This window comes from Jatropha curcas, chromosome 9, assembly GCF_041381405.1.
Source record: "Jatropha curcas cultivar XTBG-Jc1 chromosome 9, XTBG_Jcur_1.0, whole genome shotgun sequence".
In the NCBI taxonomy this organism is placed as follows: Eukaryota; Viridiplantae; Streptophyta; class Magnoliopsida; order Malpighiales; family Euphorbiaceae; genus Jatropha; species Jatropha curcas.
In genome coordinates, this window is record NC_143159.1 from 4,173,602 (window position 1) to 4,186,934 (window position 13,333).

Genomic DNA, 13,333 nt, shown 5'->3' on the forward strand with positions numbered 1-13,333 from the left:
CGCAATGAAATTTTTTTTTTTTTTGCTACATGTCTTGTACTCTAACATCTAATTGAAAAGAAACTGAAATTTATATTTCTCCATTTTAAAATAGCATTTTTCATATGTATTCTTTTTAAAGCACTAATCCTAACAAACATTATATTAATAATCATTATCTAAATTAGATTTGTGTTTTTTTTTTTTTAGTTATTCAAGTTGAGTTAATGTAGTATAAATGCTTAGGAGATTTTTATCTATTTAATTTATATTTGCTTTTGAGTTTGATTTTATTTAAAATACATACTTTAAATATAATAAGTAATATTTAATATTGTACTCATTATTTTACATTATTATTTATTTTGATTAAAAATAATAAAAATTAAGATGTATTTTTACTCGTTTAAAATTAACGATATAAACTATTTTTCTCTCTTTTAATAAATATACTTTATAAAATAAAAAATAAAAGACTATTATTTCAAAAAGAGTGCTAAAAATTTAAACTCGTTGAAAAAAAGAGTATTTTTACTCATTAAATTAAAAGCATATTTAAAGGAAACTAAAAATTTTACAATATCTAATTTTATATTTAACATGTAATGCCTTTATTCCAATTGTTTAAATATTTTTTCTTTACTAAAAATGACTTCAAAATGACATAAATAAATGTTAATATGTAACTTAAAAATCAATGCAAAAGCAATAATATTGGTAATGGAAAATCATCCAAAATTTATAAATAGATATATATGAGGTTAAACTAAAAAATTTTCAAAGCTGTATATTTATTTTAAAACAAATTAAAATATCAAAGGTCTAATTATCTTTATATATATTTTAAAAAATATTTTTAAAAAATACATCCAATTAAACCATATAAATAAATGAAATTCCATAAATTAAAAAATGAAATATTGAATAATAAGAGAGCTCTTGAATTTCTTCATCATTTCATCTTTAATATAGAAAAAATAAAAATGAAAAAGATAACAAATATGCCTAAATAGCCATTTTTTCATGAATTCAATTTTTTATAGCGTATTTTTAAATAATATTTCATTAGATTAAAAAAAGAAAAACTTTTTTATATGATATTAGTCAAATAAAACAATGTATAAATATTCCAAATAAGTGCACACCATCATCTCCAATATATTTAAAAATTTTATTTTAATTTCATTGTATTTAAATAATAGAGTCTAGTAGTAGAGTGTTTATCTATATTTTAAAAAATTCACAACAAAATTAATTAAAAAATTTTAAATTTTCAATATCTGAATTAAGGTTTTCAATATCGTGATTTCTTATTTATATTTGTCTCCCACAGCAAATCAAAACCAAAATTGTTGAATTCAAAAATTGATAAAGAAATTCAAGATCTGCTATATAATAATTATGCAGTGTCTGTATGTTTAGTTAAAATTGCTACTTTGAAATGCAATTAAAAACAAATTTACTGAAAAGGGACATAAGTAATAATTAGTTGATAATATTGCAAATTAATCCATAATTAAAATTTATTATTATCGTTTTAACTCAAAGTTGCTGCGTTTATAACATCAGTGAGAGGAGCACTCTGTGCCATCACTTTGCAAGCCATTAGTACAAACCATGAGAAACGCATTAATTAGGTAAATGCACCTGTCGTTTACTTCAAAGCAGAGTAAAAGAAGACAAAATCTTTACACTGCAAATCCAAACACAAATTGAAGACAAGGCTGGGAAACAAGTAACTCCATCACAAGCAACTGTCTATATGTACTGCTTGCACCTGCAATTTTGTGTAGTTTGATTTACAATACAATTGTTATAATTGTTTCCGAAGCATCTCCTTAATTGTAGATTTTGCTAAAAGGACTATATTAACTAAATGTCATTATTAAAAGAAAGAAAGGAAGTCCAAATTCAAACGAGTTATTTGAGTAGAATTACATACCTGAATGATGAAGCATGACCAATTCAATGAGCTCTTGAGCTGCTTGCTGCACTGTGATCCTTGCTTTCCTGTGATCCAATATAGACATAAGCTATGTGTATTATTTTTGGCCAATCCTCACCAATATCCCTTCTGCATCGTTCCTCCAGGATAGGACAATCTTGAATAGATAGATGTTGAAGGGAATTTAAATGTTGTAGTCCTTCGGGTAGAAATGTTAAATTTTGACATTCTGACAATGCCAATGATCGAAGCGAGGTAAGGTTGGATATCCAATTTGGCAATGCTTCTAGACCAGGACAGCCACGAATTTCCAAATTTTGCAAGTTAGTGACATATTGCAGGCCCTGTGGAAGAGATGACAGCTCTGGAAGGTTTAAAATGGATAAACTTCTAAGAGCAGATAAATGCTGCATATTATCAGGCAAATTAGCCAGTTTTGGACAGTACATGATGGTTAGATGCTCGAGTGATGTGAGGAATTGAAGTTCTGGTGGCAGAGATGTGAGGCTATTGCAATTCTCAATGGATAGAGACCGAAGAGATCTCAGACCTTGAATGTCCTCTGGCAAAGAGACAAGACTATGGCACTCAACAATCTCCAGTGACTCCAAAGAAGTGAAATTTTGCAATCCATGTGGCAAAGAATGGAGCTCCTTGCACCAGCGAACTGCCAAGGATTTCAGATTTATCAGGTTTACTAAACTCGGAGACATGGAACTGAGCTTTGGGCAAGAGCTAATCACTAAAGACACGAGAAGAGTATTGCTTTCTAGCAAGTTCTCCAAAAAAACCAACTCAGCAATTTCATCAATGACAAGAACAGTGAGGGAGGTTAGATTTGATGCTGACTTTAGTACCATATCGTCACAATTTCGTAGCTCCAGATGTTGAAGAAAGGGGAAACATGGCATGCTTCTTAGCTTCAAACATCTATTGATGATCAATTTGGCAAGAGAAGGAAAGTCCTCTCTCCTATTAAAACTCCACCAAGTTTCTAAATTGGGGAAATCTAGAAGGGTTAGCTCCACCAATGATGGGAATGCTCCCTCTTTTTGACCATAGAACTGACTGCCAATGCTTTTCACCGCATCCATTCCTTGCAAGTAAAGGACCTTAAGGAAGGGAAGTTCGCCCAGTGTAGGAAGATTTTCGCATCTTCTACAGTTAACCAAGATAAGCTCAGTTATATTTGGGATTTTAGAAAAAGATATCCACCCTGGAAACTGCATTCCTTGGTACTCTTTAACACTCAACTTCCTTAGATATTTATGTGGTTGTAGGCAATTGAGCACTTCCTCTACTCTGCCATCATTAGCATTGTTCCTGACCATACCATTGCGATCGCTTCCCCAAGATAGATCCAATGACTGGAGGTTTCTCTTTCCAACTAAGTCAGCTTTTATTGCTTGTTCTGGCTCCTTCACATGCTCCAAATGAAGAATATTCAGTTGCCCTCCAAGGTTCAGATTTCCTAGCTCGCTAATGCTTTCACCTCTCTCCCTTCCCACAATAAACATTGACAATGTTCGGAGATATACAAGTTTTCCAATTGATGCTGGTGTTCTGCTGAGCCTGTCACAACCATGTAGGATTAGATGCCGTAGCTTATATAACTTGGTTATGTCTCTTGGCAACTCAACAAGATCATAGCAACCAGAAAGGTTCATCACTTGTAAATTTCGAAGCTTGCAAACACTTTCAGGTAAGTTCTTAACATGTGTGTTAGAGATGTCGAGATACCTCAAAAATAAGAAAGAGGAAATTGATTCACTTAGTCTTTTAATGCCGCTACCACTTACATCTAAGACCCTCAAATATCTGAAATTTGAAAACACATTAGGAGGTAGCTCTCCGAGGTCTCCTTTTGGCAACAATAAGATTAGGGTTCGCAACTTCTTTGCTTCATACAGAGCTTCTGGAATCCTATGTGAGCTGAAATTACAAATCATGGAACAATGGCGGATTTGGGAGAAATTTTGTGGCATCCTGTCAATTTCCACCCATACATATTCACTTCCTGCAATAGATTGTGCCAGATCATGAATGAGATCATGCATTTGGCACTCAAGAATGCTGCCATTTTCGCCTCTGTGTATATCTTGAAAGAAAAACATCCACACCAAATCATTGAAGTACTCATTCCCAATAAACTCAAATGTTTTTCTCCCTTCAGGTGATTGAATCAAGCCTGCTGCTATCCAAAGTTGGATTAACTTTTCCTTTTTGATTACGTAATTTCTAGGAAATATTGAGCAAAATGCAAAGCATGCTTTCAAATGGGATGGCAAGTGACTGTAACTTAACCTTAACGCAGGTAAAATGTCAGTTTCATTTTGATATAGATCCCAAAGGTTACTATCCTGCACTAGAAGCCATTCTCTTTCATCTTTTTTGAAGCGCATCAGACCTCCTAGAGTCCTTGCAGCTAAAGGTACACCTCCGCACTTCTTCACTATTTGCATGCCAATTGGGAATAAGTTTCTATGCTTGTCTTCATCCTGACCAAAAGCTCGTTTCTTGAACAAACCCCAACAACAATCATCAGACAAACCTTCCAAATAATGAATATAAGCACTGCCCATTATAGATGCAACCTTTTCGCTCCGAGTAGTGACAATGATTACACTACCTTCCACACCACCTATTAATGAAGTTCTCAGTTTATCCCACTCATTCACATCCTCATTCCACACGTCATCTAGAAAAAGCAAGTATCTCTTTCCAATCAATAGTTCCTGAAGCCGAAATTGCAGTGCATCCATTTCGGAGAAGTCACACTTAACCTTTCTACCAGATTCTAATATAGACAACATAATTTTTTCCACATCAAAATCATCATTTACACATGCCCATATTTTCAGATCAAAATGTCTTTTTAACCTCTCATCATTGTAAACTATCTGAGCAAGTGTAGTTTTACCAATACCACCCAAACCAACAATGGACAAAACTGAAATACCACCTGGACTAAACCCATTATCAGCAGAGAGTAAAAGCTTAACTATCTTCTCTTTATCCTCTTCTCTCCCTAAAACTTCTGATTCAATTATAGAAGGCCCAGTGTGTCTTCTACTTCTACTACTTGGTCTAACAACTCGCTCTCTTAAATGAAAACTAGACCTCTCTTCTACCAGAGTTTCTAAATTTTCTCTAATCTGGGTTATTCTAGGAAACATATCAATGCGATTAACAAATTGTCCCAAAGAAGGGTGCAAGTTTCGTACCTGTCCAATAAAACCATCATAGTTTCCAGCTTGAATGGCTTCTGGAGAGAACTCGTCAAGGAAATCCTCTACATCAAAAGCAACTTGTTTAAGCTCTGCAGACCAAATCCTAAAAGCTCTGGTAGCTAATTGCTGCTCTTCTGCATCTTCAAGAACTGCTCTAATGGTCTTCAACTTATGGCGAAGTGCAGTGACCTCTCTTCCAAGACCAGACCGATTGGCTATTTCTTCCAGCAGTGGAGTGCTTAATTTGTCAAAAACCACTTGGAAAAGTGGAGATAAAATTATGTCTGCCATATAAAGGCAAAATAAGTTTGAGAAGGAACTGGGATCTAATTAAAGATTGAATCTTTGATTAGCTACAGTCTCTACCGCAGTCTTTTGTTGATAATATTTCTCTTCATTGTTTGGCAATATCTTGCAGGGGAAAGTGATGCGAAGTCGTTATATAGACTTTGGGCCACTTCCACTCTCGTGCAGAGCGGATGGAATAACTAAAATAATTGAGCGAAGATACTGCATGGGTTGATTAAGGAGCTTTTTCTTGGGAAAAATTGAAAAGAAATTAATCTTTAATTAATGGTTAAAAGAGAATATTGAGAATTAAGCTAACTGATATTATGCTCTTGTTTTGATCCAGTTTGTTGTAGTATTATGTATTTTATGGTTAACTTTGCAAAAATGAACAGAAATTAGATGTTATGTAAGCTTGGAATCAACCACTAATGCCTTATTAGAATAAGCAATCTCCTCAGTGATTAATAATCTGCCAATTATGTGTACATCTTAATATTTTATTTTACTTTATTTTTTTGGTTTTAAAGATTGTTCCTATTCCTTCTATTAAAAAAATAAAAAATACTACAAAATAATTATAAATTAAGTTCAATGATTTTTTGGTGTATATAATGTTTTTTCTTTTTTCATCTAAAGTTCTAAACTACAAAGGAAAGCCATTTAAAGTTAATCGAGACCAGGCCATTTCAGTTGTGGAGCTACACGCAGGAGGCCGTTTTTAATGGCCAATAGTAATCTCTTTGCCTTTTCGCAAGAACGACACACGACCGACATTTTGTGCGAACAAAAACTCGTCACCTAAACAAGGGGTTCTAATTATGCGACGTGATATAAGCTCTTCACGTGGTCGTTCACCAGCACAACTGCCGTTTTATGCAGATAAATTATCGTCAGAACTCAAACGAGACGATAATTCAAACAGATAAATTCTCCTGCGACAGACAGCTTTGTTTCCTCTAAAAGTTGTCGTCAACTGATAAAACGGCGACTTTGCCATAAAATTAAAAAAGCCCTTTGATTCCTCTCCTTGCTTCCGCGGCCCTCCTTCGCAACCTTGACCCTTGCAAAGGCAAACTGCTAAATCAAAATTAAAATCAAAATTAGGGTTAGGGTTCATAAAAGAGGGGTAAAATGGAGGGATGGGATCCAAACACTAAATCCACATTAACACAGATCCCGCTACTGACAACCAAAGCCGGGCCAAGAGACGGAGCTGCATGGACACAGAGGCTGAAAGAAGAGTACAAGGCTTTGATCGCCTATACTCAAATGAACAAGTCCAACGACAATGATTGGTTCCGTATCTCCGCAGCCAATCCCGAGGGAACACGTTGGACCGGCAAGTGCTGGTATGTACACAACCTCCTTAAATACGAGTTTGATCTCCAGTTCGATATACCGGTTACTTATCCATCTACTGCTCCGGAGATCGAGTTGCCTGAGCTCGATGGCAAGACCCAAAAGGTCATTTTTTTTCTGGTTTTATGATGATGTTCCTTTCCTTTCCTTTTTTAGGTGTTTAATTTGGCTATTTTTTTAATTTAGTTTATTTTTGTGGCGTTTATAGATGTATAGAGGAGGAAAGATTTGCTTGACTGTTCATTTCAAGCCACTTTGGGCCAAAAATTGGTATGATTATTTGTTAATTTTTATGTTTGAAATGTATGTCAAATTGGTTAATTGGATATTTTTTGAAAGTTATGATATTTTCAGGTGTTAAAAAGAGGTTGAAAGGAACAAAATTTTGGCAATGTGAATGATAGCTTCTTTTTTGATAGGGATACGCAGAATATCTACCTCCTTAACCTCTATATGCATAATCCAACTGACTGGCATAATTGACTTATGTTTTTATTTTTGTGTGTGTGGAATGTGAAATATAGAGCATGGTAGTGTGAGAGAGCTTTTATTATTTTTTCTTTCACTTGTTTATAATAGCGGCTATTCGAAATATTGCATTACTTGTTTCATTTGATACTGTGTTTATCTTCATTTGCACATTTGATTTTTTGAGAATTTATTATGTCAATGAATTTTAGATCATCGTCACTTTTAGGTTGTATTCGTCAATTCTTTAGTGCTTCTCTAGCATGTATCAGTGTGTCGGGTGTGCTTGCTTGTGCTTCCCTCCACAGTGTTTTCGCAGGTGTACTGGCCAATTATAAAGTTCTGATCTAGGTGCCATAGTCACCCTCTTCCTAGATCTCAAATTGAATTTTGCATTATGACTTTATATGTGTAACTCATTATACAATTTGAAGAATGAAACTCTCCAATTTCATTTGATGATTAACAATTTTGCTTCACTGCTTGTGCTTTCTTTTTGAAATGTTGTTTATATTTTTCATTTGGTTGAATCTTTGCTTTTCTCTAATAAAATTACGTAACAACAATATTTTGGATCTTGCCTGATTTGGCAGTCCTAGGTTTGGCATAGCACATGCGCTTTGCTTGGGTCTTGCTCCATGGCTAGCAGCAGAGGTTCCAATTCTGGTCGACTCTGGCATGATTAAGCACAAAGATGATGCTGCTTCAGCCAGTGAATCATAATCATGTTATACAACATCCTGGCTGTAAAATGATGCAGCAGTTTCAGAGTTGTTAGCCTGGTCAGAGAAAATAAGCCTGAGGCAAAAGTGTGCCATTAACAGGATGTTTATTTACATACAATTTATCTGCAGTAACTAGAAACTAAAAATAAGTTTCACATAAATGACATTCATAGTTTTGAAATGCAGCCACAATCTTTACAATATTTTCCTTTGCAGCCACAATCCTTACAATATTTTCCTTCTCAACCAGAAATCTGTTCTTTTAGTTGTATGTTTAAGCTCAGGAACTGGCTCCCTGTTCAAAATACCAAAGAGATGGGAAAGCAAGTGGTGGCATGCTAATTAAAATTGGGCAGTTGATTACAGTTATTCTGTTTAAGGTAGTGAATGCTTCCATACAGATGCGGCACTAACTCGGTTAAGCTGCACAGGTATTCTTTGCAAGATCGAGCAGTATAACCGAAACAGTTACTCTCGATTTCTTCAAATAGTTGATGTTGCTGAATATGGAAATAATTCGATCCAAGTTCTATTTTTTTTTTTGAGTGGAATTTGATCTAAGTTCTATAAGACTGAACACTGTGAAGAAATTATGAGATTCCAACAAAGATGAGAGCCACAATTGAGTTAAACTTTGTTTGGTTGCTAGTAGAACTTGGAAAAGTAAATATAAGACGGAAACTGAATTTTTTTTTATTTTTAGAGTTGAATTTAGATGTAATATAGGGGGAAAAAAGCTGAAATTATGATTTTTCCCCCTAATTTAGAAAATGGAAGTTATATGTTTTAATTAGTTATTTATTCGAGATTTGATCACAAAGATTGTCCTTTTCTTGATTTATTGAGAGGCTTAACGTGCTAGAACAAAATTATAAGATAAATAATAGGAACAAATCTGGTTTGATCCACTAATTCGGTAAAATTTTTGTGGTTGATAAAATTCAAACTCGAAATTTCTAGTTGATTATATAAAGTGAAAAGATTAATAAATTCACGATGTATCAATAAAGATTGTCCTCTTTTAAAAAATTAAAATGGGATTATAGTTTCAGTCAAATGAAAAAAATAATCTATTTTTATGCGATGGAGGAAACAGTATAATATGATCTTTTTCCCAGGTTAAAAATAGTTTTAAATTAAATGAATAATCCAATGTAATAGATACTCTATTTATGACTTTTAAGTTATTATAAATGGTTTTTTTAAACCAAAATACTATTCTACTTATAACATTAATTTTATTTAAAGTAATATAACTAATTTAGCAAATGCATTCTTATATCGATACAAATGAATAACTTTTCTGCTCGTAAATGAAATATTCCAAATATTTCTGAAAATTCTTACACCCGTTATGTCAAAATTTTTGCTACTTATAACATTAAATTTTCTCGATTTCTATCTGGATAAAAAGTTTCATAGAAGTGTTATATTTTTATAGCATGTTCAAGTTCAATACAAACAATATTAAATAAATAGAAAACTTTAAATGAAAATATTTTTCTAACTTTTTATTCTTCACTCTCCAAATCTAGATGTTTTATTATTATTATTATTATGAATAATACTACATCTGTTACACAATATTTATCACATTTTAGAAAATAGTTTGTTCCAAAATACTTGTTATATTTATGATTTCAAGAAGTAATAAATGTTTTTTTTTTCATGTTTATACTTTGTATATGACCAATAATTATTACTTCAATTTAATGGTTTTTTTAGATAATTAGTAGTATTAAATTAAGAGTAATACATTGAATTTACTCAATAATTTATTATAACTTAGACAAATTTAATGATTTTCTTAAGAAACTTGAAATTTATTGCTTTTGTGTTTGTATACTTTAACTCATCAAAATAAATAAATAATTTGCTCAAACAAACAAAGGATTACTTGTATTAGGCGTCGATTAATTTTTGACATTTATGTAATTTTAATCATACAAATATTTTATTGATATTGGAAAAGGAATTTATAAAATTATTAAACAAATCCCTTTCAAAAAAAAAAAAATTATTAAACAAATCATATTCTAGAAATTAACTTTGCTTTTGAAGGACTGGCCAAACGCCCAGTTAGCAGGTATCACGTCAAGAGCTGTGACGGAACGCCCGTCGATTGCATGGACTGCGAACGACAAGCTCTGCCCATGCAGATTGCTTAGGCTCTGCCAATTAGCCCCCCAATTCCTCGTCAAGGATTCCCATTTGTTTGATCCTGACGCTTTCATCCATACCTGTGAGATCTCTCCAGTTCCTCCTACATTTGATATTAGCACTAGCTCAAAGTTGCTCTTTCCAGTTACCGTAAATCTTAAGCCTCCACTTCTGGTGCATGGAATCCTATTCGCCAAATCAAAGCAACCACAAGTTAATTTAAAACTAGTGATGGAGTTATTTGGCAGAGAAATTAATTATTTAGAACGAACTCACTTTCTATAGTGAACAGGTACAATCCCAGCTTTGTAATGGGCAATAGCTTCAAAGGCAGGCGTAGACATGTCAAAATGTTGGAGTGGAGGGTTGCACCATCCTCCCTTGTCATTAGGAAGACTGGAATTTGGTGGGCAGAAATTTGTAGCAGTAACTGTAATGTATCTCCCCTTGATGCACCATTGAGGGTCTTTGGCAGAATCACAAGTAATCTCATAGCACCCACCGCAGGCCGCACCATTCTTGAACAAAGCTGTGCTTAAAGCTGTGTTTTTGAATCCATACCCATCGGTATTAAGATTTGCATATCCACAAGCACCGCCAGTACCTGGACCATAGAAAGTGGCATGGGCATGCTGCCAAGAAAGTGCTGCTTCTACATTTGGTTTTGTGGAAAAAAACCCTAGCAACATGAAGATAAAAGGCATCACCATTTTGTCTGATTTCTTCTCAAAAAAAGATCAGTAACAATATTTTTTTGAACAGTGTATTTGATGATGATGATGATAATATAAAGATGATGGCTATTTATAATAAGAAGGAGTGCGATCAACCAAGCCTTTCAATTATTGCAAAATCATAATTCAGTTCAGTAAACCAACTTCCTTTGCCATCTGGAATTCTCCCTTAATTATGATGATTAACCCTAAGTAAAATATCATTCCATTTAAAGATTTCATTGTTAAACACCAAACCATTTCTGGCTCTCCAAATCTGCCAAAGGGTTGTACTGTTTTTAGTAATATTATTATGAAAAAATCCTTATTTTCATTGGTTCGATTTATAGATAGACGTAGACCGAGTCTAAGTAACTCTAATCCTATTTTTATAAATGTAAATTGAAGTTTCTTATATAAGTTTTTTTTGAAGGATTGATGGGTTTGAATAGATTTTATGTTTTTTACTGTTTTATTTTAAAAATTCAAATGAATGTATCTCAATTCAAAAGTTTGTTTGCAATTATAATTTATCGATTTAAAATTAAAGATAGTAATGCTTTTTTTAGATAGGTAAGAAATTAATTTCTAATTTTTTTTTTCTACACCTTCATTAATCTTCCATCTCTCTCCTCTTATAGAAAAAAAAAAAAAAAAAAAAAAAACTAGAAGTTATTTTTAAGAAACATTAAAGATAGTTACACTCGTTACAAAATATTAAACATTAAACATAGAAGTTATTTTTATAGATTGGTACACTCATTTTGTAACAATATCATGAATATATTTATTCATGAGATTCTAAAATTTTTATTTTATAGATCGTTACACTCATTGTGTAGTAATATCATGAATATATTCATTTGTGAAATTTGTAAATTCGAACAGAACTTCTATTTATATTCATATAGAGATTCTTCTGATTACTCGAATGCACCAACTAGTTGTAGTTACAAAATTATATTAATAGTCTTACTCAAATTTTCTTGATTCCCATCATGATAAAAAGTTTTAATAAAGTGCTAGTTTCATAGCATGTTTAAATTCAATACAAACAATATTAAATAAATAGAAAATCTTAAATGAAAATAATTTCCAACCTTTCATTCTTGGCGCTCTCCAAATCGAGATGTTACATGATTGTGAATAATTTATTTACAATATTTTTAAACTTTAATTCTCGAAAAATCAGGTTTTAAATTTAACAACCTCAATAATCCAAAGCATTAACTTTTTTTTGTAAGAGATTCAAAGCATTAACTTTTGATTAAAGTGCAAGGTTTAATTTTGCCTGCATTAGCAAATTCAAATTGGAGCTTAATTTCCTGCTTTTGTGTTCGTGTGCAAAATGAATAAATAAAAAAATTCTACTCAAACAAACACATTATTACTTGTATTAAGCGTCAATTAATTTTTGACATACAAATGGTTTATGGATTCGAGAAAACGATTTTTTTTTTTTTTTAGAACAGCAAAGAAAATAAGATTTTATTAGTGAAGATTAAGAGAAAGGGTAGGAAAAACTCCACAACACTAGGAACTACATCCAACCATCAGGCTTTCCTGAAAAAGGAAATTATTTATATATATATATATATATATATATATATATATATATATATATAATTCTAGAAATTAACATTGCTTTTGAAGGACTGGCCAGACGCCCAATTAGCAGGTATCACGTTAAGAGCTGTGACGGAACGCCCGTCGCTTGCATGGACTGTGAACGACAAGCTCTGCCCTTGCAGATTGCTTAGGCTCTGCCAATTAGCCCCCCAATTCCTCGTCAGGGATTCCCATTTGTTTGATCCTGACGCTTTCATCCATACCTGTGAGATCTCTCCAGGTCCTCCTACATTTGATATTAGCACTAGCTCAAAGTTGCTCTTTCCAGTTATGGTAAATCTTATGCCTCCACTTCTAGTGCATGGAACCCTATTCGCCAAATCAAAGATAGAGTTATTTGCAGAGATTTCTCTTCCTTTAATTAAAAATAATGATAATGAGTTATTTAGAACGAACTCACTTTCTATAGAGAACAGGTACTATTCCCGCCTTGTAATAGGCAATAGTCTCAAAGGCAGCTGTAGACATGTCAAAGTGTTGGAGTGGAGGATTGCACCATCCTCCATTATTATTGGGAAGACTGGAATTTGGTGGGCAGAAATTTGTAGCAGTAACTGTAATGTATTTCCCTTTGATGCACCATTGAGGGTCTTTCGCAGAATCACAAGTAATCTCATAGCACCCACCGCATGCCGCGCCATTCTTGAACAAAACTGTGCTCAAAGCTGCGTTTTGGAATCCATACCCATCGGTATTAAGATTTGCATATCCACAAGCACCGCCACTACCTTCACCGTAGAAGGTGGCATGAGCTTGTTGCAAAGGAGTTGCTGCTTCTACATTTGGTTTTGTGGAAGAAAGCCCTAGCAACATGAAGATAAAAGCCATCACCAT

The 13,333-nt window shown here is 33.1% G+C and overlaps 4 protein-coding genes across 4 annotated transcripts; 1 reads left to right on the top strand and 3 right to left on the bottom strand.

Moving 5' to 3' along the window:
* Positions 1–1,437: 1,437 nt before the first annotated feature.
* Positions 1,438–5,654, bottom strand: LOC105630766 (disease resistance protein RGA2). The gene is made up of 2 exons (XM_012212711.3): positions 1,922–5,654; positions 1,438–1,756 (listed from the first exon to the last, which is right to left on the bottom strand). The coding sequence occupies exon 1, from the start codon at positions 5,443–5,445 to the stop codon at positions 1,945–1,947; it is 3,501 nt and encodes a 1,166-aa protein (XP_012068101.1). The 5' UTR covers positions 5,446–5,654; the 3' UTR covers positions 1,438–1,756; positions 1,922–1,944.
* Positions 5,655–6,404: 750 nt separating this feature from the next.
* Positions 6,405–8,200, top strand: LOC105630764 (ubiquitin-fold modifier-conjugating enzyme). Its single transcript, XM_012212709.4, has 3 exons — positions 6,405–6,909; positions 7,013–7,074; positions 7,866–8,200. Exons 1-3 carry the CDS (start codon positions 6,577–6,579, stop codon positions 7,993–7,995), a joined length of 525 nt encoding a protein of 174 aa, XP_012068099.1. The 5' UTR covers positions 6,405–6,576; the 3' UTR covers positions 7,996–8,200.
* Positions 8,201–9,923: 1,723 nt separating this feature from the next.
* LOC105630763 (putative expansin-A17) lies at positions 9,924–10,915 on the bottom strand. Its single transcript, XM_012212707.4, has 2 exons — positions 10,434–10,915; positions 9,924–10,343 (listed from the first exon to the last, which is right to left on the bottom strand). Exons 1-2 carry the CDS (start codon positions 10,865–10,867, stop codon positions 10,034–10,036), a joined length of 744 nt encoding a protein of 247 aa, XP_012068097.1. The 5' UTR covers positions 10,868–10,915; the 3' UTR covers positions 9,924–10,033.
* A 1,583-nt stretch (positions 10,916–12,498) lies between these two features.
* Positions 12,499–13,333, bottom strand: LOC105630762 (putative expansin-A17). Its single transcript, XM_012212706.1, has 2 exons — positions 12,900–13,333; positions 12,499–12,808 (listed from the first exon to the last, which is right to left on the bottom strand). Exons 1-2 carry the CDS (start codon positions 13,331–13,333, stop codon positions 12,499–12,501), a joined length of 744 nt encoding a protein of 247 aa, XP_012068096.1.

Bases quoted from the DNA above. Each gene is read 5' to 3' on its own strand.
- LOC105630762 (XM_012212706.1), bottom strand. From the start codon at position 13,333: ATGGTGATGGCTTTTATCTTCATGTTGCTAGGGCTTTCTTCCACAAAA. The intron at 12,809-12,899 runs GTGAGTTCGTTC...TTTGGCGAATAG, and splicing joins GTACCTGTTCTCTATAGAAA to GGTTCCATGCACTAGAAGTG.
- LOC105630763 (XM_012212707.4), bottom strand. From the start codon at position 10,867: ATGGTGATGCCTTTTATCTTCATGTTGCTAGGGTTTTTTTCCACAAAA. The intron at 10,344-10,433 runs GTGAGTTCGTTC...TTTGGCGAATAG, and splicing joins GTACCTGTTCACTATAGAAA to GATTCCATGCACCAGAAGTG.
- LOC105630766 (XM_012212711.3), bottom strand. From the start codon at position 5,445: ATGGCAGACATAATTTTATCTCCACTTTTCCAAGTGGTTTTTGACAAA.
- LOC105630764 (XM_012212709.4), top strand. From the start codon at position 6,577: ATGGAGGGATGGGATCCAAACACTAAATCCACATTAACACAGATCCCG. The intron at 6,910-7,012 runs GTCATTTTTTTT...TGGCGTTTATAG, and splicing joins TCGATGGCAAGACCCAAAAG to ATGTATAGAGGAGGAAAGAT. The intron at 7,075-7,865 runs GTATGATTATTT...CTGATTTGGCAG, and splicing joins CCACTTTGGGCCAAAAATTG to TCCTAGGTTTGGCATAGCAC.